A 24,483-nucleotide genomic window follows, 5' to 3' on the forward strand; every position below is an offset into this window, starting at 1 on the left:
AGGAGGGGCTTGAGGAGCATAGGGCTTGGAGGAAGGCAGAGGTCAGGACAGGTTTTGACCTCTGGGTATGCGGTGGACTCTTCGCAGCCAAGAGGAGCACTGTATGCTCAGATCCTTGACCCCACATTCTATCTGCCTCTCACCATCCAGTCCCAGATGCAAGCCTGTCCTGGTGGGAGGAAGGGGACCCAAGGGCCAATTTCAAGGTCCTCAAACCTCGGCAACCTACCCATCCTTTGAGCCTGACTTTTTTCATCAGCAAAGTGGAGACATCGGCAGAACCCACACAGGACCCACCCACACGCTCTCATCTTGTTGACACTCCAGCTGGAATTCCAGCACCCTGGTCTGTCCCTTCCAACTCCTCAAGCAGACTGTGCTCCTGGTCCACTGGAGGTGCTCAATAAAGGTTTATTACATTAAAAATACATCACTGGGCCTCAGGCACTCAGGGCTCAAACCCATGCGGCCACCACCTCTGAATCTGGGAAACCGAAAAACAGCAGCATGAAAAGCAGCAGCAGCTGAGGTGCCAGCTCAGGTTGTGGCCTACCTGGCAAACTCCTATGAACCCTTCAACACCCTACTCAAATGTGCCCTGTCTTAGGCAGAGGCAGCTGCTGCCCCTCTGTGGCTGTGCAGCACTCCTTTGCATGGACCAAGGGAGCTCCCCCAGCACCCAACTCAGGGCCAGGCACACAGCGGTACACGGGGAAGCTGCTGATGCCCACGCCTGGACCAACGGAGGAATCGCAGGGCTGTGTCACCTTCTTACATCCTCTTCCTCATCTTGCCCTTCTTGGAAGGGGCACCCCGGCCAAAGGCGCCCTGCTGCAGCTCCTGGGCGCGGCGCCGGTTGCGGGCAGAGAGCTGCTTCAGGCCCCCACGCTGCAGGAAGCGCATCTTCTGGGCTCGGCGCCGCTGCTTCAGGATCTGCTGCTTGGTCTTGAGCTCTGAGCGCACGCGGCCCGCGGGGGTGCCAGGGGTGCGGGGCTGGGATGCACCTGCTGGGACAGAGATGCCAGGAGCTCAGCTTTTGGGTCGACTCCCAATGTCTTCTCCTCCCAGAAGCCTCCCAGGTGTTCCCCTGTCCCCACTCCCATTCTGTGTTCAAGCCCCAACATCTGGCAGGTGGTAACTGCTGAATAAGGCTTAAGTAGTCTACTGTAATGGGCAACAGCATGGACCCTCTAGCGCAAACTGCTGGGTGCAAATCCCAGCTGTGATCTCATGGACAATGACGTAACTTCTCTGTGCCTCAGTTTCCCCGCCTGTGAATTATGAATAGCATCTACCTCCAAGGTCCCAGAGAGACGTAAATGAGTTATTATGTGTGCAGTGTTCAGAACAAGGCCTGGTCCACAGTAAGGCCTCCCAAGTGTAACTATCACAATCAGAAATCACTCAACAAAGGCTTTCAGCACCTCCTCTAGGCTGGGCACTGGGGACCCAGGCAGGCTCCAATCCCTGTCTCTATGGACTGTATTGTCTAGGCTGTAGCTTAACCTTCTTCTGGCAAGAGAGAAATCAGAGGTCAGTGAGGAGAAGGGGCTTGTCCATGGTCACTCAGCCCCAGCCCACTCTCCCAGGTCTCTGGGAGGGCACTTTACTCCTTGCCCAGGGCTTCCCTGGTGGCTCAGAGGGTAAAGCGTCTGCCTACAACGCGGGACACCCGGGTTCAATCCCTGGGTAGGGAAGATCCCCTCAAGAAGGAAAAGGCAACCCACTCCAGTACTCATGCCTGGAAAATCCCATGGACGGAGAAGCCTGGTAGGCTACAGCCCTTGGGGTCGCAGAGTCGGACACTACTGAGCGACTTCACTTTCACTTTTTCTTTACCCCTTGCCCACTTTAGTCTGTCACCTGCTGAAGGACCCAGGCCACGCCAAGAGGACCAAGTACCCGAGTTGACCAAATGTACTACTTGGCAGCCTGTATTTTAAGGACGACCCTCCCAGGGCTCTCACCTTGCCCTCGGCCGCGCTTCCCACCTCTTCGCTCTGGGCCACGGCGGTCAAAAGTTCCTTCTTCTTCTGAGTCACGATCATCGATTTTCTGTTTCTGTTTCCACTTTTGATAGCTGGGGGGCTGCATTAAGGAGGCTGCTTGCGGCATGGAGATGACCTTGGCACTCCTGGGGTTGACCATGCTCCCCTCCCCAACCAGGACACAGCCCTCACCTAAAAGGGGTTTGGTGGTTGAATCCGCTCGACTCCGCCCCCTCCCGAGCCCCCACCTATAGGAAGCTGGGGTGGTTGAGCTAGACCACGCCCTTCCTGACCCCGCCCCCCACCTACAGTGGCTGTGCTGAAAGAGCTTGGCCCCGCCCCCTCTAGTCCCGCCCTCCAGGATACAGGTCCCGCTTGTAGGAGCTGCTGATGTAGCGGCCACTCTCGGTCTTGATCTTTTTCTTGTCCTCTTGTCCTGACTGTCCCACAAACCGCTTCTTCTTCCGGTCCCTGTGGGAGGAGTTGGGAGGTGTGCCACAGAGGGAGGTGGCCCGCTTCCCCTCCAGGCCTGTGTCCCTCTGACCCCTCATCGGGTTGTTGGGAGGATTCAAGGAAAGCGGCATGCCCGCGTCTGGCATGCAGCAGGTGCTCCGTTAAGGCCCGTTCCTTGCCCTTCCTCACCATTCCCTGGCATCCCAGGCCTCCAAAAACAGTGTGTGTTGGGGGGGGAGGTGTCTGGGGATTAGTCCAACCTAGGAGTCTGGGTCAGGGGCATGGGCCCCCGGGGGGTTCCCAACCCCCCACTTTACCACCTCCTGGCTCTGTGACCCTGGACTAAGTCACATCACTTCTCCAAACCAGATTTCTAATGGGCAAACTGGGTCATGAGCCCCTGTCTAGAAAGACTAGCCCCCTAGAAGGGCAGATGGGGTCAAGACCCCTGTAGGGCATGACCACATGGGGATTGGCGGGTGGAGGGTCATGATCTGTGCTCCACAGGATCCAGTGAGGGGTGGGAGGTGACAAAATTCCTGCTCTAGGGGATCAAACGGGAGTCAGGACAGTCAGGGGGTCACACGCCTGTTGTGGGGACCAAGTGGAGGGCAGGTGGGCATGGGAGGGGTGTGCCGGCTGGCTCACTCACCACTTGAGCTGCTGCCGGCCCCTGGTCAGGCTCTGGGCTTCGTCTCCCATCAGGTCCAGCACTGCACCAGCCACCTGCTGCTCGAAGGCGCCCCTGTCCCCACCGATGCTCAGGCTGCAGAGGGAGGGTGGAGAGACACCCTGAGGTTGGGAGGGCGGCCCAAACGCCCACCCCACTCCACCCCCGCCAGGACCAGCAGCCACTCACCCCCGCTCGCTGTCAAAATCCTTGGGCCGGTAGGGGATGTAGAACGCCTGGTCCCGCTGCCGGGCCTCCTCCCTCCGCCTCTTGGCTCCCCGGTGGGGTCCTGGCTGCTGTCGCTTCCGGCCGACAACTTCCGTGAAGACGTCCTGGCGGACAGAGGCCCAGCATCACCTGCAGCCCCCAGGGAGCAAACTGGCCTCCCCACCTGCCAGCCCAGCTGGGGTCTAGGGCCAGGAGCTTCCGGGACCCTCCGTGTCCTCATCAGGACCCAAGCACCAGCAGAGGCAGGACTGGCAGGGTGGGGGCGGGCAGGATGCCGACCAGGGTGAGCCCCACCATGTGCCAGGCCCAGCTCAGGCCCCCAGTCACATGACCAAGTCCCCCATCCCTCTGTGGGTGGCCTTGCTCTCTATGACATGGACTAGTCCGGGGGTCTTCAAGTGTATTTTTTGCCTACTGGACCCTCTCTCCACATCAAGCATTAGAAGAGCAGGCCCAGGGCCCTACCCACCAGGTGAATGGGACACCCTGATTCCCCAGCCTTGCCTTTGGCCACGAAGGCCCAGTGCCTGACCCTGCCCGAGTCAAGCCTCCGCTGCTGCCAGCTCAGCCCCTTCCCACCTGCCCAGACCCCAGGCCGAGACAGGCGATGATGACAACGCCATGGCCACCTGGGCCTGTGGGAACCCTCCACGTGCCGTCTTCAATCTGCCCAGTGGACCCAGGACCATGTACTGCGGTCACGTGGCTGCAGTGCCCTCGTCTACCAGATTCCAGAAATGAACTTTCCTGAGATTCACTTGGCAGCAAAAGCGGACCTGAGCCGACAAGAGGCTGTGTCTGTCCCCTCGGCGTGGGGACCAGCACAGCGCACTGTGGAAACTGAAGCATTTCACGGCGGTGACACCCCAGACCCTGCTGAGGGTGTGACGTCATCCACAGGGGACCCACCGTAAAGACTCTGAGTCCTAAAACACACCTGGCCTCCTGGGCTTAAGGCAAGGGATGGTGGACGAGACCACAACCCCATCCTGTAGATAGGGAGGCTGGGGCTGGGTCACTGGTTTCCTCAAATGTCAGAGGTGAGACTGGGATCACTGCCTCCACCCCTAGCAATGGCTCAAAGCCCTGAGGTCAGCCCCACGGGCTGCTGGGACTTGACCCTCCTTTCCCCCACCCCAGGCCAGACTCCAGGGTCCCCAGGGTGGGGCCTGCACCTCTACACTCTCTCCCGCCACCTCCTCCTTCTCAGGCTGCTCCTCCTGCGGTGCTGGGAGGCTCGGGGCTGGGCCTGCCGGGCCCTCCTGCCGCTCCTGCCGTCCCTGCTGGAAGCTGGCGATGGCTTTGCGGTCCTTCTCCCGCTTGGCGCGCATCACCTGGCTGCTCAGGTCGCGGCTGGAGGCGTTGATCTCAAAGATGGTCTGTAGCAGGGAGACACCCAAGGCCTTCACCCACTGGCTGCTTCCTCCCCAACTCCAACCTCCCCTACTTGGTGTGCTCTCTCTGGTATTCCTCCTAGTTCCCTTCCACTCATTCCTGGCTTTTCACAATTAAGGAGGGAGGCCCAGAGAAGGCAAGTAACAGGCCTAAGGTCACACAGCAGGGACACACTAGATCTAGGATTTCAACCTAAGTTCACTGGATCCCAAACCAGTGCTTTTTAACCATGCAGGTTTCCAGCTCCTTTTCTCCTTTTCTCCTCCAGCTGGCAGGCCCTTCCTGCTTTTGTGGGCATCTCCCATAGACAAAAGACACGGGAGGCATCCCAATGGGAGTCAGGAGATAAGAGCTATTGAAAGCCAGCTCCTCTAACAGGCCTGGGACGTCTCACTGACCTCTATGAGCCCCAGTCTACCCATCTGTATGGAAGGCCTGGGAAATGTGCTGTGCGCCAGCAGGGATGGCTCCGGAACAAGCAGAACCTTGGCTCTAGGGATGCTGACACAGCTAGAGCCACGGACTGAGAGGATTCCCTGCTCAGGTCCCGCTGAGGGGTCAGGCGCTCAGCCAGACCCGGGCCCCGCACTCACCGCCCGGGAGCGGTAGTTCCTGATGCTGTCCACCAGCCTGAGCCGCTGCAGCTCCTCCTGCTGGAAGCGAGAGCCTGGCAGGAGGGAGGGAGAGAGGCGTGAGGTCCAGTAGGTTCTGCGGGGTCCACCCCACACCCGCCTGACACAGGGACTCACTGAAGAGCGGGTGTAGGCCCAGCCCGGCGAGGTCCAGCTCCTTGGCCCTCTTGATGGACTCGGGCGAGGGCGCCGGCCGTGAGCGCACATACTGCTGCTGGGCATTGTCGGCCACGCGGCTCAGGCCCCGCAGCTCCAGCGATGCCTCCAGGCTGGTCCGCAGGCCGCAGTCCTCGTCATCCACCACACCCTGCGGCACCCGGCCCAGTACGCCGTCCCCGCCTTTCGTGCCTACCGCCCGCCAGGAGCCCCGGTCAGAGGCCATCCTCTGCCCGCAGCCCCTTCCCAGACCCACTCTGGGTCCTGAGTCACTAAAATCAGCCCCACAAGGGAAACCATCAATTATCGAGTGGCTCCGCCTGTTTTTATAAATACAGGTTTATGGATCACACCCGCCTCTACTCATGTCTGTATTATCTGTGGCTAATTTCACACTACAAGGCCACAGACGAGGAGCTGCTGGGCATCAGGTGACCTGCAGGGCCCAAGATGTTTACTATCTGACTCTTCAAGTGAAAGTGTGAGTCGCTCAGTTGTGTCTGACTCTGCGACCCCATGGACTGTAGCCCACCAGGCTCCTCTGTCCATGGGATTCTCCAAGCAAGACTACTGGAGTGGGTTGCCATTCTTTTCTCCAGAGAATCTTCTTGACCCAGGGATGGAACCCAGGTCTCCTGCATTGCAGGCAGATTCTTCACTGCCTGAGCCACCAGGGAAGCCCTTGCTGCTGCTAAGTCACTTGAGTCGTGTCCGACTGTGCAACCCCATAGACGGCAGCCCACCAGGCTCCCCCATCCCTGGGATCCTCCAGGCAAGAACACTGGAGTGGGTTGCCATTGCCTTCTCCAATGGATGAAAGTGAAAAGTGAAAGTGAAGTCGCTCAGTCGTGTCTGACTCTTAGCGACCCCATGGACTGTAGCCTACCAGGCTCCTCTGTCCATGGGATTCTCCAGGCAAGAGTACTGGAGTGGGTTGCCATTGCCTTCTCTGGGGAAGCCCTTATCTGGCTCTTTATCTGTCTTTCAAATACAGACATCTTTCCCTGGGGTCAAATCCCAAGCCAGGACAGTGTGGCCCACCTCCACCCTCTGTCCACATCCTGAACTCCAGGGGGACCCAGTCCTGCTCCAGCTTCTACTCACCTGAGGGCTCCTCAGGGGGACGGGCAAGGGTCAGAGCACGGCCCAGGAACAGGTGTAGGTCCAGTAGGTAGGGGACCTCGTCGGGGGCCACCAAGGAGTAGGCCGTGCCACTTCGGCCGGCCCGGGCCACACGACCTGCAGGGGAAGGTGGTCAGACGGAGACAAAGGCAAAGGACCCCAGAGCCCAGCACTAGTCCCACGTGCCCAGCCCTAAGGGTAGAGCCACGCCATGGCCCCACCTGACTGAACAATGTCCCACCTATGAAGGGGGCAGGGCAGTGAGAGTCACTGGGGCTACCTGCCCGAGAGGTTGTGAGCCCACATGGTGCCCTGGGAGGTCAGCAGAAAAAGATGCAAGAGAGACTGCCCTGGTGGTCCAATGGTTAAGAATCCATCTTGAGATGCAGAGGACAGGGGTGCGATCCCTGGTGGGGGAACTAAAATCCCACAGGCCACAAAGTAACTGAGCCCGTGAGCTGCAACAAAAGATCCCGCGTGATGCTGTGAAGACCCTGGGTGCCACAGCTGAGATCCAACACAGCCAAATAAATAATCAATAAAATTTAAAACAAATAGACGCAAGACACTGCTTTTCATCCGTATCAGAGGTCTTCAGGCATTCCCACTATGGGTGATTTTTCCCAGAGAAATAACCCAGTGTGCAAAGATTCAACTGCAGGGACCCCATTCCCTCTGTCGGAAGAGCAGCAAACCAGAAACCACTTAAAAGACGTAAGGACAGGGGGTCAGTTAATTAGCTGATTATCACCTGGGGTGGGTACTACACAGCTGAGGAAAGGGGCTGCACACTGCAGTCTGTGGCCAAATCCAGCCCCAGCCTAACTGTGTAAATAAAGTTTTATCAGCACACAGCTGTGTTCCTTCATTTACAAAGTGTCTGAGGCTGCTTTCAGGCTACCAGGGCTGAGATCTGGAACAGACTACATAGCTCCAGAGCCTAAAATATTTGCCATCTGGCTCTTTACAGAAACAGTTTGCCGACCCTGGTCACAGAATGGTGTTAGATGATGAATGGAAAACATGCCTGATGTACACAGAGGTAAGAAGAAGGTTACAGGTAAGAACGGCCAGTGTGGGGACTTCCCTGGTGGTCCAGTAGCTAAGACTCTGCACTCCCAATGCAGGGGGCCTGGGTTCAATCCCTGGCAAGGGAACTAGATCCCACGCACCACGGCTCAAAGTTGACGTACCACAACTCAGGATCCCACATGCCACAAGCAAGACCCAGTGCAGCCAAATAAGTAAATAAATAAAAATAAGTTGTTTTTTTTTTAAAAAAGGAACATTCAGTGTGAGTCTATTTTTGTGTTAAGTAAGTCCATGGAGAACATGACACTTTGGCTTGTTTCTGCATCTTGCAAAAACCATGTCACCATGTTTGGAAGATTTTGTTTGTGGTGGTCTGATTCACACTGCTGGTCATGTAGCACACGAGAAATTCCCTTTGGGGGTTCTGAGATGCCTCAAGGGACGTGCAGGGCCAGCCCTCCCAAAGCAACGGAATCAAGGGTACAGTACGCAGCCGCCAACAAGGAGACGAGGCTGGAGACCCAGGTGGAGGCTCCCTTGCACCCCAAAGGTCCGCCCACCACGGGTGGCTGGAATTTACCCCTTCGACAATGTTCAATTACATGCAAGACAACTGAAAGAAACCAGTCCACCAGAAGCTTCTCTCACACGAACTTACTTAACTTACTTGTATTTATAAATATAACACACATATTTATGAGTTAAAAGAAGAAAAAAGGAAGTAGGCTGATGGTTACCAGGGGCTGGAGAAGGGGAAGAGGGAGTTAGATTAATGGGTAGTGGGTTTCAGTTTGTTAAGACAAGGATGCTCTAGATAAAGAAGGTGCGTGATGGTTACACAACAACGTGACCGTCTTGATGCCACTGAACTTACAGCTGAAAGCGGTTAACATGATCACTGTATGTTTATGTATATTTCACCAAAATTTGAAAAAAAGAATCCCAGACACCCCGCTTTGCTACCTGTGTGACACCTGGCTAGTTCTGAACCTCCCTGCCTCGGTTTCCTCATCTGTAAAATGGGGCCAGTGTGGCTGGTACCCACTGCACAGGGTTGTTGTGAAGACAAAAAGCAAGCAGAACACCTGGACCAGCACCTCACATGACGAGCACCTGTGGCCGTCACATCACCAGTGGGGGTGGGGGACTTCCAGGAGGGCAATGTCCTGCCTTCTAGGTGTTCTGCTCCATTTTCAAATTTTGCTTCAACATGTGGGTGTGAGTTGGCCTGGGTGGGCTGGCCAGGCCTGACAGGCTGCCTGGATAAAGTAGGGAGTCAGGAGACCCTGTCTGCAGTTGATGGAGCAGGAGGCAGATGCGTCAGGCTGCTGTGCAAAGGTTACAAAGGTCCCCAGGAGTTTTAGGGAGAAGACTGTAGGAAAGAGGGGTCGCATCATCAAGGACCCTGAAGGCAAAGAGAAGCAGAGGACTGGGGAGCCCAGAAAACTCGGGAGCATCACCTCCTTAAGAGTCTGAGGCTGCCTGACAGATCTGCTCCCCAGAGAATCTGATTTATCAGTCCCCTCCTTGGGCCTTCATTCCCCACCAGTAGTGGCAGGACTCGACTCCTGCACCCTCAGTCCTTGCCAGGACTTGGCGCCCCCGCTGGGGTCTGGTCCAGCCGCGGGCTCCTTACCCACGCGGTGCAGGAAGAGCTTGCCCTTGGCGGGGAAGCTGTAGTTGATGACGTTGTCCAGCAGTGGGATGTCCAGGCCCCGGGCGGCCAGGTCAGTCACGATGAGAGCCGAGCACTTGCCATGCGTGAACCTGGCCAGGTTAATCTTGCGGGCCGTCTGGTCCAGGGCGCTGTAGATGTGGGCACAGCTCACCCCCTGGGTCGCCAGCAGCTGCTCGGGGTGAAGACCGGAGATAGGGAGAGGGGTTAGACACAGTGGCAAGACCACGGGCTCTGGAGTCAGGTGCTCTCAGTTTGAATCCCGGTTCAGCTGGGTGACCTCGGTTTGGTATCTTCTTCAGGATTAATGGGACTCGTATCACCTCTCACCTCTGCAAGGTGGTTTGAGTCAAAAAAACATGACACGTGCAGAGAGGTGTCCCTCAGGGAGGCTGCAAGTGCTACCGCAAGACACTCAAGTCTCCTCCTGAGTCACGAACAGGCTGTGTGGCCTCGCCCAACTTTCCTAACCTCTCTGCGCCTTCACTTTCTTCTGTGGAATGGGGCGAGTACGTTTCCTCTCTGTAGTTTTGTTAAGAGGATTAAATGAGCTAATACACGCACAGTGCTGAGAACAGGGCCCACAACACAGGAGGCGCTGTGCAAGTGCTAACTGCTCTTTAAAAGGGATGATTTGGTTTTATTCATCAGTGACTCCAGCAGCCAGACAGAGGAAGCACCGTTCAACGGTGTCACGTGAGTGAAACCCAGCGGCCTGTGTCCTCAGATAACGCACCCCAGGTGTGGCTGACCCGAGGCGGCTGCCTGGACTCGGGCCCGGGCAGCCTTGGGGGCTAGAGGACTCGCTCCCCAGGAGGGTGACAGGTGTACACGTGCAGAAAAGCTGCTCACGTAAGATTAGGGCACTTTATACAGCTTACAGCATGCAGGTTATCTCTCAATTTAAAAAAGAGAAACACAGGGGATACTAAAAACCTACAGAAAAATGATGCAACAGCTGAGACACACTTCAAAATACCCGGGATGGAGCGACGGATATTAGAGATGAATCAAGACTGGGTGTGAGTTGATAACTGAGTACCTGAGAGTTCATTATGCTATTTTCTGACTTTGGTATGTGTCTGAAATTTTTCATGTGTGTGTCTGTCTCTGTGTGTGTATCTGCGTGTGTCTGTGTGTGTGTTCAGTCACTTCAGTCGTGTCTGACTCTGCAACCCCATGGACTGTAGCCCACCAGGCTCTTCAGTCCATGGAATTCTCCAGGCAAGAATATTGGGAGTGGGTTGCCTTTCCGTTTCCAGAAATTTTTCATAACAGCTTCAAAGAATTAATGGAGAAGGCAATGGCAACCCACTCCAGTACTCTTGCCTGGAAAATCCCATGGACGGAGGAGCCTGGTGGGCTGTAGTCCATGGGGTCGCTAAGAGTCGAAAATGGACAAAGCTCTGGCCAGGCCCAAGGGCCGCTCTGGTGCTGCTCTCTGGTGGCCGAATCCGGAACTGCAGCTCCGAGCTGGCGCTGGAGTAGGTGCTGGTCCCCAGGACAGGAAGGAGGGGATGGGGGCGTCCCTGCTCACCTCGCTGAGATACTCCGCGTGGTGCTTGGTGGCCACAAACACGACCGTCTGGTCCTGGGGCCGCACCACGTTGCGCAGCAGGTGGAGCAGCACAGCGGCCTTGGCATCCTCCCGCACCAGGAAGAAGGAGGTCTGTGGAGAGAGGTTACTCGGGTTGGCTCGCGGGGTCGGGGCGGGGCGGGGGGAGGGGGTGGGTTCCTGACCCCGAGGGCCGGGGGAGGGGCAAGGGCAGAGCCTCACCTTGAGCTGCTCGTTGAGTTTAGAGTCCACATCTAACCGGATGAGCACGGGCTCCGTCAGGCCTGCGGTGAGCAATGGAGGAGGATGGGCGGGGAGTTGCTCAGAGTCAAGACTGCCCACCCCCACCACCCCCCAGGTACTGATGAGTTTCCCAGCCCCCAGCCCCGCTCCTGCGGCCCCCTCACCAGCTCGGGCGAACTCCACCAGCAGCTTGGGCAGTGTGGCAGAGAACAGGACAGTCTGGTGGCCCCCTGGGAGGCGGCCGATGATTTCCTGGAGCTGCTCTGCGAAGCCCATTTCAAAGAGCCTGGGAGGGCAGAGGGCAGGGCAGGGTCAGGAGAGGGGCTTCCATTCCAGTGAGTTCCAAACCTGTCATCCTGCCCTCATTGCTCTCTGTCACCTGGACAGATAGATGCTTCTGTAACTCAGATCCCTTTTTCTCTATTTGACAACCTTATCCTAAGCAGTCATGACCTCGGTATGTTGGGCCTGGTCTCAGTTATGCTTCGTTTTATTTCGTTTTGGCTGTGCTGTGCAGCATCCAAGATCTTGGTTCCCTGACCAAGGACCAAACTCATGCTCCCTGAATTAGGAGTGCAGAGTCGTAACCACTGGACCACCAGGGAGGTCATTGTTCAAATAAATGATACCAGCCCTCACTCTGGCTCAGGCACGGTTCTATATGAATAAAACTTCCCCTGTGCGCACTATTTTATCCCCACTTTGTAGCTAAGGCAGGCCACCAAGGCCCACGGACCCTCAGGGATTTGCCCAAGTTAACAGAGCTGGGATCAGCTCCTACCCCTGTCTAGCTCCAGTCTGTGCTCAGCCTTGTGCTACTTTTTATCTCTTTGAAATCATGTGTTTGTTGTTTTACTATTCTTTTCAATATTCCTAATACCAAAGGAGAACTGTTGCTCTCACATGACCTGCAGTCTGTGGCCCACTTTGGAGAAACACTGCTTTAATCTGGGTTGCATAGGTCTCTCCTGGCAGAGCCCTCCCTCCTGGCCAACCCTGATACAAGTACCCGGGAATGCACCTGCAGCCTTACCTGTCGGCCTCATCGAATACCACGTACTCCACACTCTGCAGCTTCAGGTTCATCTCCACAGCCACATGCACCAAGCGCCCAGGGGTAGCGATGATTCTGGAAGTAGTTGTGCCGGCCAGGTCACCCGGGTCCAGGGTCACCAGCATAGCACTCCTCTCACTCCCCAAGCCCTGGCCATTGGGGAAGGGACCCCAGAGCCTCATCCCCAACCCACAAACTCACATGTCAGGATTTTCGTGCAAGGCTGCAAACTGGTCTTCCATCCTAGGAAGAAAAGAGGGTGTCTGTCAGTTTGATTGAATAGGTTTCTTTTGTCTCTCTCCCTTCCCATCTCCAAATGCCTAGATGAGTCCCACACCCTGATCCCGGGGTTGGAACTGGGGGAAAGCTATTGCTGAGATGCTAGGCAAAACCACTGCCGGGACAAGGGCTATAAGTTCAAACATACAAAAGGACTGCTAACAACAAAGTTCTCCAACGAGAAGGACTCAACCATAGAATCCATCTCTTTCACTCGAAATGTTCAGATTGAAACAAAACTGCCTTTGACCCACAGCACCACCTAGCAACTAACCCTGGAACTCCCAGCTCCACCTAGAAGCAGGTTTCCTGGATCTCTATGTCCTTGTTCTCAAACTGTTTAAGCACACATCCCTAACTTTAGTTCTCCTCTGAAAACACCTTGGGACACCTGTAGGAGCCTGGACGCAGAATTCTGGGCCAGGTCCAGCTTATGGAGGTTATTTCTGACAACCACAGCAATAGAGATAATAAATTATAATGTAGGCAAAAGAGCACTGAAAAGCAAAACACTCTCTCAGTAAGAATCAAGAGTGACTGGTGACAGTGACATCCTGAGAGAATAAAGAAGGGGCCGCCCTTTGAGGGAGAAAATGTGGAACAGGGGCAGGGACGCTAATCTTAGCTCTACTTCCAGACCACCGTGTGGCTCTCTGGGCCCATCACTTCCTCAGTTGGCTCATCTGTAAAACAGGTGTGGTGCCTGTTACCTCAAAAGGATGGTATAAGCACATCAGGAAAAATATAGTGTTTTGTAAATGTGAGCTATCACAAACGCCCCCTTGATTTGTGCACATTCCACCTGAAACAGCCCCAAATCAAGCATATTAAAACATGGGTGACCCTGGCGCTTCCAGCTCTCCTTTAGGAACATCAGAACCCGCGTCTGAGTTGTGTGGGAAATTTCTTTCGGTATTTTACTGTATGTTTCCCCTTGCTGGTATTTCAGGAACGTGCGGAGACGTTGCTGTTATTAACAAGCAGCACAGGCTCTGTCCATCTGATGGGGAGGCCCAGGCAGGCTTGCTTTGGGGGCCACCATGCAGGGCACCTAGGGGGCTCTTACTTGTCCCCACCCAGGATCAGGGCAGTCTTGAGGCCAGTGAACTTGCCAAGCTGTGGAGAGACAGAGAGAGAGAGAGAGACTGAGAGCTGGTGATGGGAGCTGAGGCTTCAGTATTGGCTTGGTGGTAAAGAATCCCCTGCCAGTGCAGGAGACAAGGGTTTGATCCCTGATCGGGGGAGATACCCTGGAGAAGGAGATGGCTACCCACTCCAGTATTTTTGCCTGGGACATTCCATGCACAGAGGAGCCTGGTGGGCTACAGTCCATGGGGTCGCAAAGAGTCGGATACGACGGAGCAACTGAGCATGAGTAAGGATGGGAGTTGACCCCGCCCACTGAGGCCTCGCTGACTGGTCCCAGCTCAGTCTAGCCACCCTGTCCCCCCGCCCGGACATACCTCCTTGGTGAACTTCATGGTCTGCAGGGCCAGCTCTCGGGTGGGCGAGAGGATGAGGGCACGGGCCCCAGTCTGGGCGCTGTGGGTCTTGAGCCGCTCGAACATGGGGATGAGGAAGCAGGCGGTCTTGCCACTGCCCGTCCGGGCCATTGCCACCACATCCTTGCCGTCCAGGATCATTGGGATGGTCTGCAGGGGAATGAGCGGGGCAGGGGAGGGGTCAGTTCCTGCACCCATGGACCACGTGATCCAGAGCGTCAAGTCCGAGCGGAGAACTGGGGCATCTCAGCGGAAGGGGCGGGGCCTGTCTCCCAGCCCTACTCCCACTCTTGTTAAAGCCTGTGTGCACATCTCCAGGGATGAGCGGCCGTTACCCCCAACCCTTTCGACCTTTGGGACACCTCTCTTCCAGTTAAGCCAGGCTCTACCTCCCCGTCTGGTCCTCCTCCTCAGGACCCCAGAGAAACGCTGTCTCCCTCTTGGCTAAATGTCTGAGGACAACTATCATGAGATGACAGTGGGTGATGATGGGGTGTCTGTGAGCTGCTGGGGCAGGGACTGAGCAGGGAGCAGCTGAAGTGGCAAAGATGCCCCGAGTCGAGCATCTGCCCTGCTGGCCCTGACTTTTCTCCACTTGTGAATGGGGAAGCTCGTGGGGCTTCGGCCAGAGTAAGAGGGGACAACAGATGTGATGGCTGGGACAAGGGGAGAATGTCAAGAGGCCAGATGGACAGGTCGAGTTGGCATCCCCTCCTTCTGACCTGCAACAGCATCCCCACCCCATACCTTCCTCTGGATGGGTGTCGGCACCTTGTAGCCCTTCTTCATGATGCCTTTGAAGACTGGGTAGCTCAGGCCTGGGAAAGACACAGGAATGGCCAGGGGGCTGAAAAAGCCCCTATGAGACATGGCTGAAAACTACATGGGACAAATGACTGTCGCATAAACAAATAAACAGCAAGAAAAAAAGAAAAGCAATAGAACAAAGCTGATGGATTAATAGAGACTGAGAAGACAAGTTTACTGATTGTGGGGTATGAACTGCATTTGGATTCTGACATGAACACTCAATGCCGTGGGCTTCCCTAGTGGCTCAGACAGTAAAGAATCTGCCTGCAATGAAGGAGATCTGGGTTTGATCCCTGGGTCTGGAAGATGCCCTGGAGGAGGGCATGGCTACCCACTCCAGTATTCTCACCTGGAGATTCCCATGGACAGAGGAGCCTGGTGGGCTACAGTCCATGGGATCACAGAGTCAGACATGACTAAGCAACTAATACATATATATGTACATACATAATGCTGTGAGACAATGGGGGTCTGAACACTGATGGGGCCTGGGATGACACTGAGGAACTGGGTTTGTTTTAGGCGGAGGAGGTCCTGCATCTCTTGGAGGCAGGTGGGAAGTATTTAGGGACAGGAGATGACTTGTTTCTTTGCCCAGTTCTCTATCTGGGTGACTGTCTTTTTCTTATTGATTTATAAAAGCTCTTTATATATTAAGGTTATTAGCTCTTTGTCACACAGTTGCAAATACATTCCAATACAGCATTTACTTTAACTTAGCCTACGGTGTTTTTTGGCTTTTACACATGTCTAATTACCATTCAACCCCCAGATATCTTTGCCTGTTCCTGCAACAGCATCACCCCGAGTCTTGCCCTAACTGTTCTCTCATTCTGTCAGGCCCGCTGCCCCCATAAGAAGGCTGTGACTGGCTTGGAGATTATCTGCTGCCTCCATCCACCCAAGCCTACCACAGTGCAGAGTCTGGAACAGATCACGGAGGCCATGATGACCCCCTGTGGCTCCCCTGACCCAAGCTCCCAGATGCCTGGCTCACCCACCCATGGACTGGAAGCCTCCTGATTTCTTCTTCTTCTTGTTCTGAGCTCGCACCATCTCCCGCGTGTCTGGCTCCACGTCCGAGGTGCATTCCGAGGTGGGGAAAGTGGGTAGGGGTCTGCCAGGTCCCAGCTGGGAGGGAGCAACAGAGAAGCAGCATCACTCCAGGTACAAGACCACTGGGGACAGGGAAGGGGGCTGTCCTGCTGCCAAGCCCCTCCAACTAGCCCTCATTCAAGGTGTTGATGCTCCTGTGAGATCACGTGACTTCTCTGCTAAAGGGCTCTCCTTTGACTGAACGAAGACAGGGCAGCGGGTCTGAGAGTAGGCTCTACAGACAGACTGCCTGTATTTCAGTCTCAACGTTGTCACTTGCAGCTGTGAGACCTCAGGCCAGGGACTTCCTTGCCCAGAGCCTGTGTTCCCCAATCACAAAAATGGGGATGAAAAGAGCATATGCCTTATAGGGTGTTGGGAAGACTAAATGGGTGTGTATAAAGCTTAGGACAGTGCCCAGATGGTGGTACCATCATCATTATCATCCAGACCAGTTATTCAGAGCCCTCAAAACTTTGGGAAGCCAATCAAATCATCTATTATGAATGAGGTACCAGACTTTTTCAGTCTGTCCTGCACCTGTCTCCCTCACACCCTTTCTGATCATCACTCCTCCCCAGATCTGGTCTCTCTCATTCCTGGCTTCCTCTCTCTGCCACGCACTTGTTCTAGCACAATTAAATCATACCCAGACACCTCCTCAGGGGAGCCTTCTTGGACTACAGCACTGCCTTCTTCCTCTCAGAAATAACATTTATAAAAACACTAATTCATAATAATGACTGAAACTTATATGGCACTTACTATAAGCCAGGTGCTGTGCTGAGCGTTTGTATAAATTAATTCACTCCTCACAACAACACTGTCAAGCAGCTATTATTACTTAGTGTCTTTTACAGAGAAGGAAACTGACACGCAGAGAGGTGAAGTGATCTGGCAAAGTCACAGCCAGTAAGGGATATGAACGCTGGCTTCAGAGTCTATATTCCTTCCTATGTGCTCCTCTGTGGTCCAACACAACCCTCTAGGTCAGAGCTGCACCTGTCTTGTACAGTCCCTGAGATAAGAATAATTTTTAAATCTTAAAAGATCATAGCAAAATCAAAGTAGACAGTTGTATGACCTTCTATGACCCTGCAAAGCCTAAACTATTTACCATTTGGTCCTTTACAGGGCAAGTTTGCCAACCTACCCCTGCTCTAGACACCTGATAACAGAGTGCCTGCAACACACTAGTGCCCCAGCAATATTTACTGAAGAGCAGAATGTCTGAACACTGTCATTCCTCCTTTCCGCAGTGTTTGAGGCACATAGAATCGACTACTTTCTACGCGTGCAGAAGTTGAGGCACACACAGAGAGATTAAGCAATTTCTCCCATGTGTACTCCCACAGCCGGTACAAAGGGTCGAACACATGGCTGTGCCTTGGTCCCTAGTTATAGAGTACCTGCTGTATGAGGCTCGGTTGAGATGGAATAAGGTCCCCATCTGGTCCCTACTTCTGAAGAGCAGAGAGGGCTCTCTTCATATAAACGCCCACTCATTCATCTATTATACCCAGAGTCTTCTAAAGGTTGTGAGAAACAACAGGCTACAGCTCTTTTGCTCCCTTGGGGCTCACACCTGCCCCCCCCACCACCACCATTTGCATACACTTAGCACTCAGGAATGGATATAGCACAGGGCCTGGAGCCATACAGTCCTGGATTTGAATCCTGGCTCTCCCACTCACAAGCTATGAGGTCTTGGTCAAGTTACTTCACCCCTCCAGGCTTCTGTTTCCTTCTGTGAAAAAGGAGGATAAATACTTAGCTCGCAGGGTTGATGTGGGGATTAAATGATAAGGCTTATAAAGGCTTTTAGCACGAAGCCTGCACACAGTAAGTGATCAACAGACGCGAGTTTATTATTAGTTTCTCAGAGGTTTGGGGGCGTCGCTGTCTCAAAGCCACGAGGTGCAGCCTTCTCCTAATTCGTCCTCCGAAGAACCCCCAAACTCTCAAAAGTCCAATGTTCAGCACCCGCACTTTTCATTGGACGTATGGAAACCAGGATCCGCCCCCGCTGGCCAGGAAGAAGCCAATGAGAAGCGCCAGACCAAGCGTCAGCCAGGAAGGCCCGCAGGCCCCCAGCTTACCCAATACAAAGGCTTCGGGAGTCCGGACCCCGGGTGTGGAGGGTCCTGCCCTGACCGCCCGGCCAGCCGATCTGTCCCCATCCTCAGCCGTGCCCGCTCCCCAGCTGGGGGAACTGCCGTGCACCGGGCGGAGCAGGGGCTCGGGTTCCGACGTGTATCAAAGCCCTGCTCTCCCTACCTTCTGGGCCCGGGCGTCATCTTCTGCCTGGATCTCAAACTCGCCGTCCTCCGAGTCGCTGCTGTGGGACTGGGACGCCGCACCCCGGCGCTTCCGGAGCCCCTTCTTCTTCTTCCACTGGGCCATGGTAGCTCTAGACCGCGATGCGGCCGCCGGGCGCGTGCCGGCAGCCATGCGGGCCCCGGCGCCAGGAAACGGGAGGGGGCGGAGCCCGTAGGGACATACCAACAGCGCGGCGGGGGCACCGGGGACGCCTCCAGGCGGCCCCGGCTGCGTTCCCGCTCCTTCTGCTGCCTCTGGAGGCTTGATCCTCATGCACGCACACACTCCCCTCGCTGGCGCGGAGGGTCCCCCTTCCGAAGCTTTGGGGAGCTCCGGGGGGGGGGCGTCCGGATTCGGGGGCCTTAACTCACCCCCGAGGAGTAAATGGTTCCGGCCACCCCGCCCCATCCTGTCACTCACGGGTTGCTGTTTGACGCGCGCGTGCGCGCGTGGAACACACGTCGCTAGGGCCTGTCTGGCGGCTCTGGCTCTTTCCGCGCGGTGTCCCGGACTGGGGCTGGGGGCTGCCTTGGAACTTCCCGGAGTCGCGGGCTCCCGGGATTCAGAGCTGCCGATTCGGATATCCGGCGCGCGCCTCCGGTGCCGGAGCGCCCCCGCAAAGGAGTCCAGGCCTGGGAACAGGGGACGCTGAACTAACGACCGGCGTCAGCGAACCAAGATGCTCAGGTAGGAAAATAACTCGATAATGCGGGCACATCGGACATCTACGGGACGTGGACTTGGGGATCGGGATCGGTGAATGTGGGGCAGCTGGACGACTGGGTGTGATCCCCTAGTAAATGGTTAAGTGGAGGAGCTTTAGACCCATAATCAGGTTCAAATTCAGTTTCCACTGTTTTAGCTTTATAGGTGTGACTGACACTTGTGACTTCACCTTTTGAAGCCTCAGTTTTGTCATCTGTAGAATGAACATAATGGAAGCTACCTCACAGGAGTGTTGAGAGGATAAAATGAGACAATGCTACCTCTCTTTGCAGGAGGTAGGCTTGGGATTGATCGATGCTGGTTATTATTTCTGCCCCATAAATATGTACAAGATATAGAAACCTGCCCTGTTTCCCCCATCCCCCACCAGCATAGTTGGTTTTCTGTGTGGTGCCAGAATAGGCATAGGCCCAAATCTCTTGTTCATCCCCCTAGTGTTCTGTAAATATTGACTGAGCACGCACCAGTATGCTAGGAATGCGTATTTACTCATTAAATATTCATCTGTAACACCCCTGTCCCCGTCATTTCTGTGTGCTCAGTCACTCAGTCATGCCTAACTCTGTAAATCCATGGACTGTAGCCCGTCAGTCTCCTCTGTCCATGGTGATTCTCCAGGCAAGAATACTGGAGTGGGTTGCCATGTCCTCCTCCAGGGGATCTTCCCAACCCAGGGATCAAACCCAGGTCTCCCACATTGCAGGTGGATTCTTTACCATCTGAGCCACTAGGGACGCCCACTCCTTCATTACAACAACTCAAAAAATGTCAAATTTCTGAAATGTTCCCTGGGATTGGCAGCTCCCCTTTGAGGAAGACTGGTTGCTGGAGAATGTGACCTTTTTGCCCTGGGGATGGGCCCTTAAGCGATTGCCAGTCTTTTCTGATGACACATGGTTGCCATCCTTACCCCTTTTCACAGGGAGCCCTGGATGCAGGGCCTGGCAAGTAGAGCACCCCTTTTGTCACTCAGGACTACGGAGAGCATGAAGACCCCAGTGGAGCTGGCCATCAGCGGGATGCAGACCCTCCACGTTCAGCACCGTGGCCGGAGTGGCTATCGGGTCAAGGTTAGGCCATCATACGTGGATGAGACTTTGTTTGGCAGCCCTGCAGGTACCCGGCCCGTACCACCAGACTTTGACCCACCATGGATGAAGAAGGCCAACAGAACCAGAGGAGTGGGGACAGGGGTGTCTCAGGCCTTGGGGGCCAATGGGAGCTGTGAGTCCACCTCCTCCAGTGGCAGCACCCCAACCCTCACACCAAGGAAGAAGAACAAATACAGGTAATAGGATAGGGAGATTGCCTGCTGTTCACCTGCTGTGTGACCTTGGGCAAGCAATTTGACCTCTCTGAGCCCATTTCCTCACAGTGGAAGGTGGGACCTAGTGGGATTATTGAGAAGACTTAAGGGGGTGAGACGTGTACAGTGGTTGGCACAGTTACCTGACACTCAGGAATAAATTAATGGTAATGGCATTAGACTGGACTTCTGAGGCCCAAAGGGGTGAGGTGATTTGTCCAACAGAGAGAGAGGTGTTAGTCGCTCAGTTGTGTCCAACTCTTTGCGACCCCATACACTGCAGCCTGCCAGGCTCCTCTGTCCATGGAATTCTCCAGGCAATAATAGTGGAATGGGTTGCCATTTCCTTCTCCATTTCCAACCCCGGGATTGAACCTGGGTCTGCTGTACTGCAGGAGGATTCTTTACCTTCTGAGCCACCAGGGAAGCCCTTGATTTATCCAAAATCACAGAGCAATTTGCATAAGATTATTAGTGTGGTTGATCCATCAAATGACATAGATATGGTGATTCCAGACTGAAGCAAGTCATTTGAAAATGTTTCTTGCTGCATTTTCACCAACAAGTTAGAAAAATGGAATCTAATGCCAGTGGTTATTTTTGTAGGGATTATTTAGATTATTTCAATGAATTTCAGCCTGGAGGGAGGCCCCAGGACTCTATCTTATTGATTGTCATCAGTGTCTTGAACGGAGATATGGAAGACTAGTATATTAGTCAATCAGGTTTGTTATATATAACAAAATACTATAGACTTAAACAGCATGAGTTTGATTTTTCACAGTTACGGAGGCTTAAAGTCAAAGGTCAAGATGCCAGCAGGGTTGGTTTCTCCTGAAGCCTGTCCTTGGGTTGCAGATGGCCAGCTATTCCCTGGGTCCTCACATGGACTTTTCTCTGAGTGTGTACACTCTTGGTGCCTCTTCCTCTTCTTATAAGGACACAAATCCTATTGGATTAGAGCCTCACCTTTGTGGCCTCATTTGTGTGTGTGTTAGTCATTCAGTCGTGTCCAGCTCTTTGCAACCCCATGGACTGTAGCCTGCCAGGCTCCTCTGTCCATGGAATTCTCCAGGCATGAGGACTGGAGTGGGTTGCTATTCCCTCCTCCAGGGGATCTTCTTGACCCAGGGATCAAACCCAAGTCTCCTGCGTTGCAGGCAGATTCTTTACCACTGAGTCACCAGGGAAGCCCATGGCCTCATTTAACCTTAATTTAATTCAACACAAATCTTGGGAGGAGGCAGTTCAGTCCTTAATAACTAGCCGGTCCTATTTGGGATCTATTCTGAGCCAAAAGGCACATACACTAATTGAGAGTGGGAATAGTGCTTATTTAAGGAGATAAAATTCAACAGAGAGGAAAGCAAGGCCCCATGATTGTCATGTCTGCTTGGCAGTTCCATGGAGCACAGGGCAGGCTCAGGTTGACATCAGCAGCACTGACATCTCCAACGTGGCTGAAAGTGCTGAGTTCACTGTAGGCTGCATTAACAGAAGTCTATGACAGGAAGGCAACAGTCAGCCTCATGCTCTCCTAGAGGTTGGAACTTTGTGCTGGATGCTGACAGGTAGAGGGTGTCAAGTTAGAAGGTGCATAAGAGGTAGAGATGCTATTAAGCAGAAACTTTGGTACCAGACAGACATAGGTAACCAAATCTGGGTTTGAACAGCTAAATCAAGTGGCCAAAATGTTGACTTTTCAAAGACTTGCAGTTTGGGAATGAGGAGCACTTTTAGTTCTGGCCGAAAGTCATGGACCTCACACCTCATAGATATGCCATGAATATTTGTGGGATTAATTTAAAAAAAAAAATGCTGAATGAATCTAGTTAAAGGTGAGAGGCCTTGAAGGCATTTAAGTCTGGCTTAGTGATCAAGAGCTTGGGCCCTTGAGTGGGGGGCTGGATTTGAATCTTATCTGTACCTTCCTTGTTATCCTCCCTGTGCCTCAGTTTTCTTGTCTATAAAATGGGATTATCATATTGCCATCCTGTGGGTTTTGTGAGAAATAATGAGATAACACAAATGACAAGCTGAGTCCTGGGCCTATACATGAAAAGCCCTGAGTAAATATTCAAAAAATTTAAAAGCTACTCTGGTGGTGTGGCCAGGTCACAGCACCCTCTACATGCCAAGTGCTTGGCTGTGCAATTTCAAATACAGTTAGAAGGGCCACATGACTGCAGAGGGTTCAGCTAACAGGGCCACTAGGAAAAGGGTGAAGTGGTGAGTTAAAAGAAAAAGTAAAGGCTCTGAAGAGTAAGGTTATATTACTGTTGGTTGCAAATAACATAAGAATTGGGCTTGCAAACAAGCTAAACGGGCCTCAGCAGACAAAGGGCATTTGGGGCTTATATAACAGGGGCTCAAAATGTTGTTGGGATTCTTTCCCACACACGTTCCAGGTGAGATGGCCACCAGCTCTTTTGCCCTTATATCCTTCCTGAGCCCGTTCTTCAGCACTCAGTGGAAGAAAGACATTTCTCGCCTCGTAGTTTCCGCAAAGATTCTGAGGGAAACTCCCATTGGGCAGAATGGGTCATGTGGTTAGCCCTGAGCCAATCAGTGTGGTCAGGAGGATGGGGTATGCAAATTGGCCTGGCCTAGGCCAATTGGGTACATGCCCCGGATGCGGTGGGGAGGATGCAGGGGGACTGGATGCTCCGCAGGGAAGAAATAGTAAGAGTTGGGGCTAGTAGTACATGAGGGCTGTGGCTTCCCTGTGGGTACTTCTGGGATCTACAGGCAATCATCTGCTGCTACAGGGGCCTGGCCGGGGCTGGGGGGATGGGGGGGGGGGGCGGGGGGGGGTGAGAAAAGTTTACAAGGCTTATTTCCCCAGCTCATTGTTTCTCTTCCCTTCCCAGACTGATCAGCCACACTCCTTCTTACTGCGACGAGTCTCTCTTTGGCTCCCGACAGGAGGGCGCTGGCTGGGAGGCCAAGTGGATGGCAAGAGGTGATGCTGCAAAGCTCCACGCCCTCTTCTGGACCCCCCCAGCTACCCCTAGGGGCAGCCATTCTCCCCGCCCCAGGGAGACTCCAGTGCGGGCCGTTCACCCAGCTGACCTCTCAAAGACAGAGCACAGGGTAGTGGCCAGCTCCCGGAGGCTGTCCGTGGATGGGTTAGACACGCCACGCCCTCTGAGGCGGGAGCGTTCCCACTCCCTCACCCACCTTAATGTCCCCAGCACAGGTCACACACCCGCCAGTAGCCCCTGCACAAATGGGCCCCGAGATCCCAGGCCTGCCCCATCAGGGGTGACCTTCCGGAGCCCCCTGGTGACTCCCAGGGCTGGTTCAGTCAGTGTTTCAGTGCCAACTACCCCCCGACAAGGTGGAGCTACCCAGAAAACAAAGCCCCCTTGGAAATGAGTTTCTTGGTCCTTTCTGCAGGTGTGCCCATGGGGTCACAGGGAGGGGCAGAGTTTCAGAGAATGGTGCTGGTGGGCAGGCCTCTGGGGAGACCACAGGCTTTGGTGGAGCATTCCTGGGGACAGACAGAGCAACGGCGGGCAGTGCCCCACCTCTGACCACCTCTGGTTGCTCCCTGCTTTCCCCACTGATATAGATTGGAGGGTCAACCCTTGACATACCTGTGTTCAGTCCTGTCATGGCCACATGGCGTTTCAGTGCCAACTCAGGGGGTGTCCCCTGGGAGGGTCCCCCCACCTCTTCCATCACACCCACAACATTGTCTCACTGCCAAGTGTGAATAAATGGTGTGATTGCCAACCTGGAGGGCTCTTCCTCCCTCCCTTCAAGCCAAGCTCCTGCTCAGGATAAGATTCCAGCTGAGTCTGGAGGCCTCAGGAATTTTCCCAGGCACCATGTGTGGACCAGCAGGGAACACGAGGATCTGGGTGGTTTGTGAGTGGACATTTAAAAGTTTTAATAGTCATGTATTTATTTTCATGTATTAAATATACCAGTAGCTCATCGAAGCCATGAGTTTTATTCATTTCTTTTTTCCCCATAAGGTAAAGACCAGTGTTAGGCCTGAATTGATTTAAGTAACAAAATTAATAATGTTGCAATCACCAGCGTGGCAGTGGGGCAACTATCCTCCTCCCATCATGGGCTTCTAGGTAATGCCACTAATTGGTGGGTTGGCTGGTTCTTCCTGAGTTCAGAATATGGGCTACAGTTGTTTTGAAATCAGATATATAAACATATATCTGATGTACATTTCCTACCTTTAAAAATGCAGGTCAAGAAGCAATAGCTAAGACTGGACATG

General features: G+C 54.0%; 2 protein-coding genes across 9 annotated transcripts; one reads left to right on the plus strand and one right to left on the minus strand.

The window, feature by feature from the left end:
• Positions 1-391: 391 nt before the first annotated feature.
• Positions 392-18,411, minus strand: DDX54 (DEAD-box helicase 54). Of its 2 annotated transcripts, none has more exons than XM_055549624.1 (20): positions 18,167-18,411; positions 15,796-15,925; positions 14,732-14,802; positions 13,946-14,134; positions 13,549-13,598; positions 12,405-12,446; positions 12,183-12,278; positions 11,314-11,435; positions 11,129-11,190; positions 10,889-11,020; positions 9,313-9,523; positions 6,627-6,761; positions 5,484-5,714; positions 5,328-5,401; positions 4,515-4,718; positions 3,301-3,443; positions 3,094-3,207; positions 2,355-2,459; positions 1,968-2,080; positions 392-1,007 (listed from the first exon to the last, which is right to left on the minus strand). In XM_055549624.1, the coding sequence occupies exons 1-20, from the start codon at positions 18,338-18,340 to the stop codon at positions 772-774; spliced, it is 2,634 nt and encodes an 877-aa protein (XP_055405599.1). In that variant the 5' UTR covers positions 18,341-18,411; the 3' UTR covers positions 392-771. The 2 variants fall into 2 exon arrangements, with proteins under 2 accessions (XP_055405599.1, XP_055405600.1); XM_055549625.1 differs by having other exon boundaries at positions 392-1,004; positions 18,167-18,410.
• A 217-nt stretch (positions 18,412-18,628) lies between these two features.
• RITA1 (RBPJ interacting and tubulin associated 1) lies at positions 18,629-24,183 on the plus strand. 7 transcript variants are annotated; one of them, XM_055549627.1, is made up of 4 exons: positions 18,629-18,895; positions 19,071-19,209; positions 19,857-20,222; positions 23,111-24,183. In XM_055549627.1, exons 3-4 carry the CDS (start codon positions 19,867-19,869, stop codon positions 23,616-23,618), a joined length of 864 nt encoding a protein of 287 aa, XP_055405602.1. In that variant the 5' UTR covers positions 18,629-18,895; positions 19,071-19,209; positions 19,857-19,866; the 3' UTR covers positions 23,619-24,183. The 7 variants fall into 7 exon arrangements, with proteins under 7 accessions (XP_055405602.1, XP_055405606.1, XP_055405603.1 ...); XM_055549631.1 differs by having other exon boundaries at positions 19,908-20,222; XM_055549628.1 differs by having other exon boundaries at positions 19,079-19,209.
• Positions 24,184-24,483: the final 300 nt, after the last annotated feature.

This window comes from Bubalus kerabau, chromosome 16, assembly GCF_029407905.1.
Source record: "Bubalus kerabau isolate K-KA32 ecotype Philippines breed swamp buffalo chromosome 16, PCC_UOA_SB_1v2, whole genome shotgun sequence".
Taxonomy (NCBI): domain Eukaryota; kingdom Metazoa; phylum Chordata; class Mammalia; order Artiodactyla; family Bovidae; genus Bubalus; species Bubalus kerabau.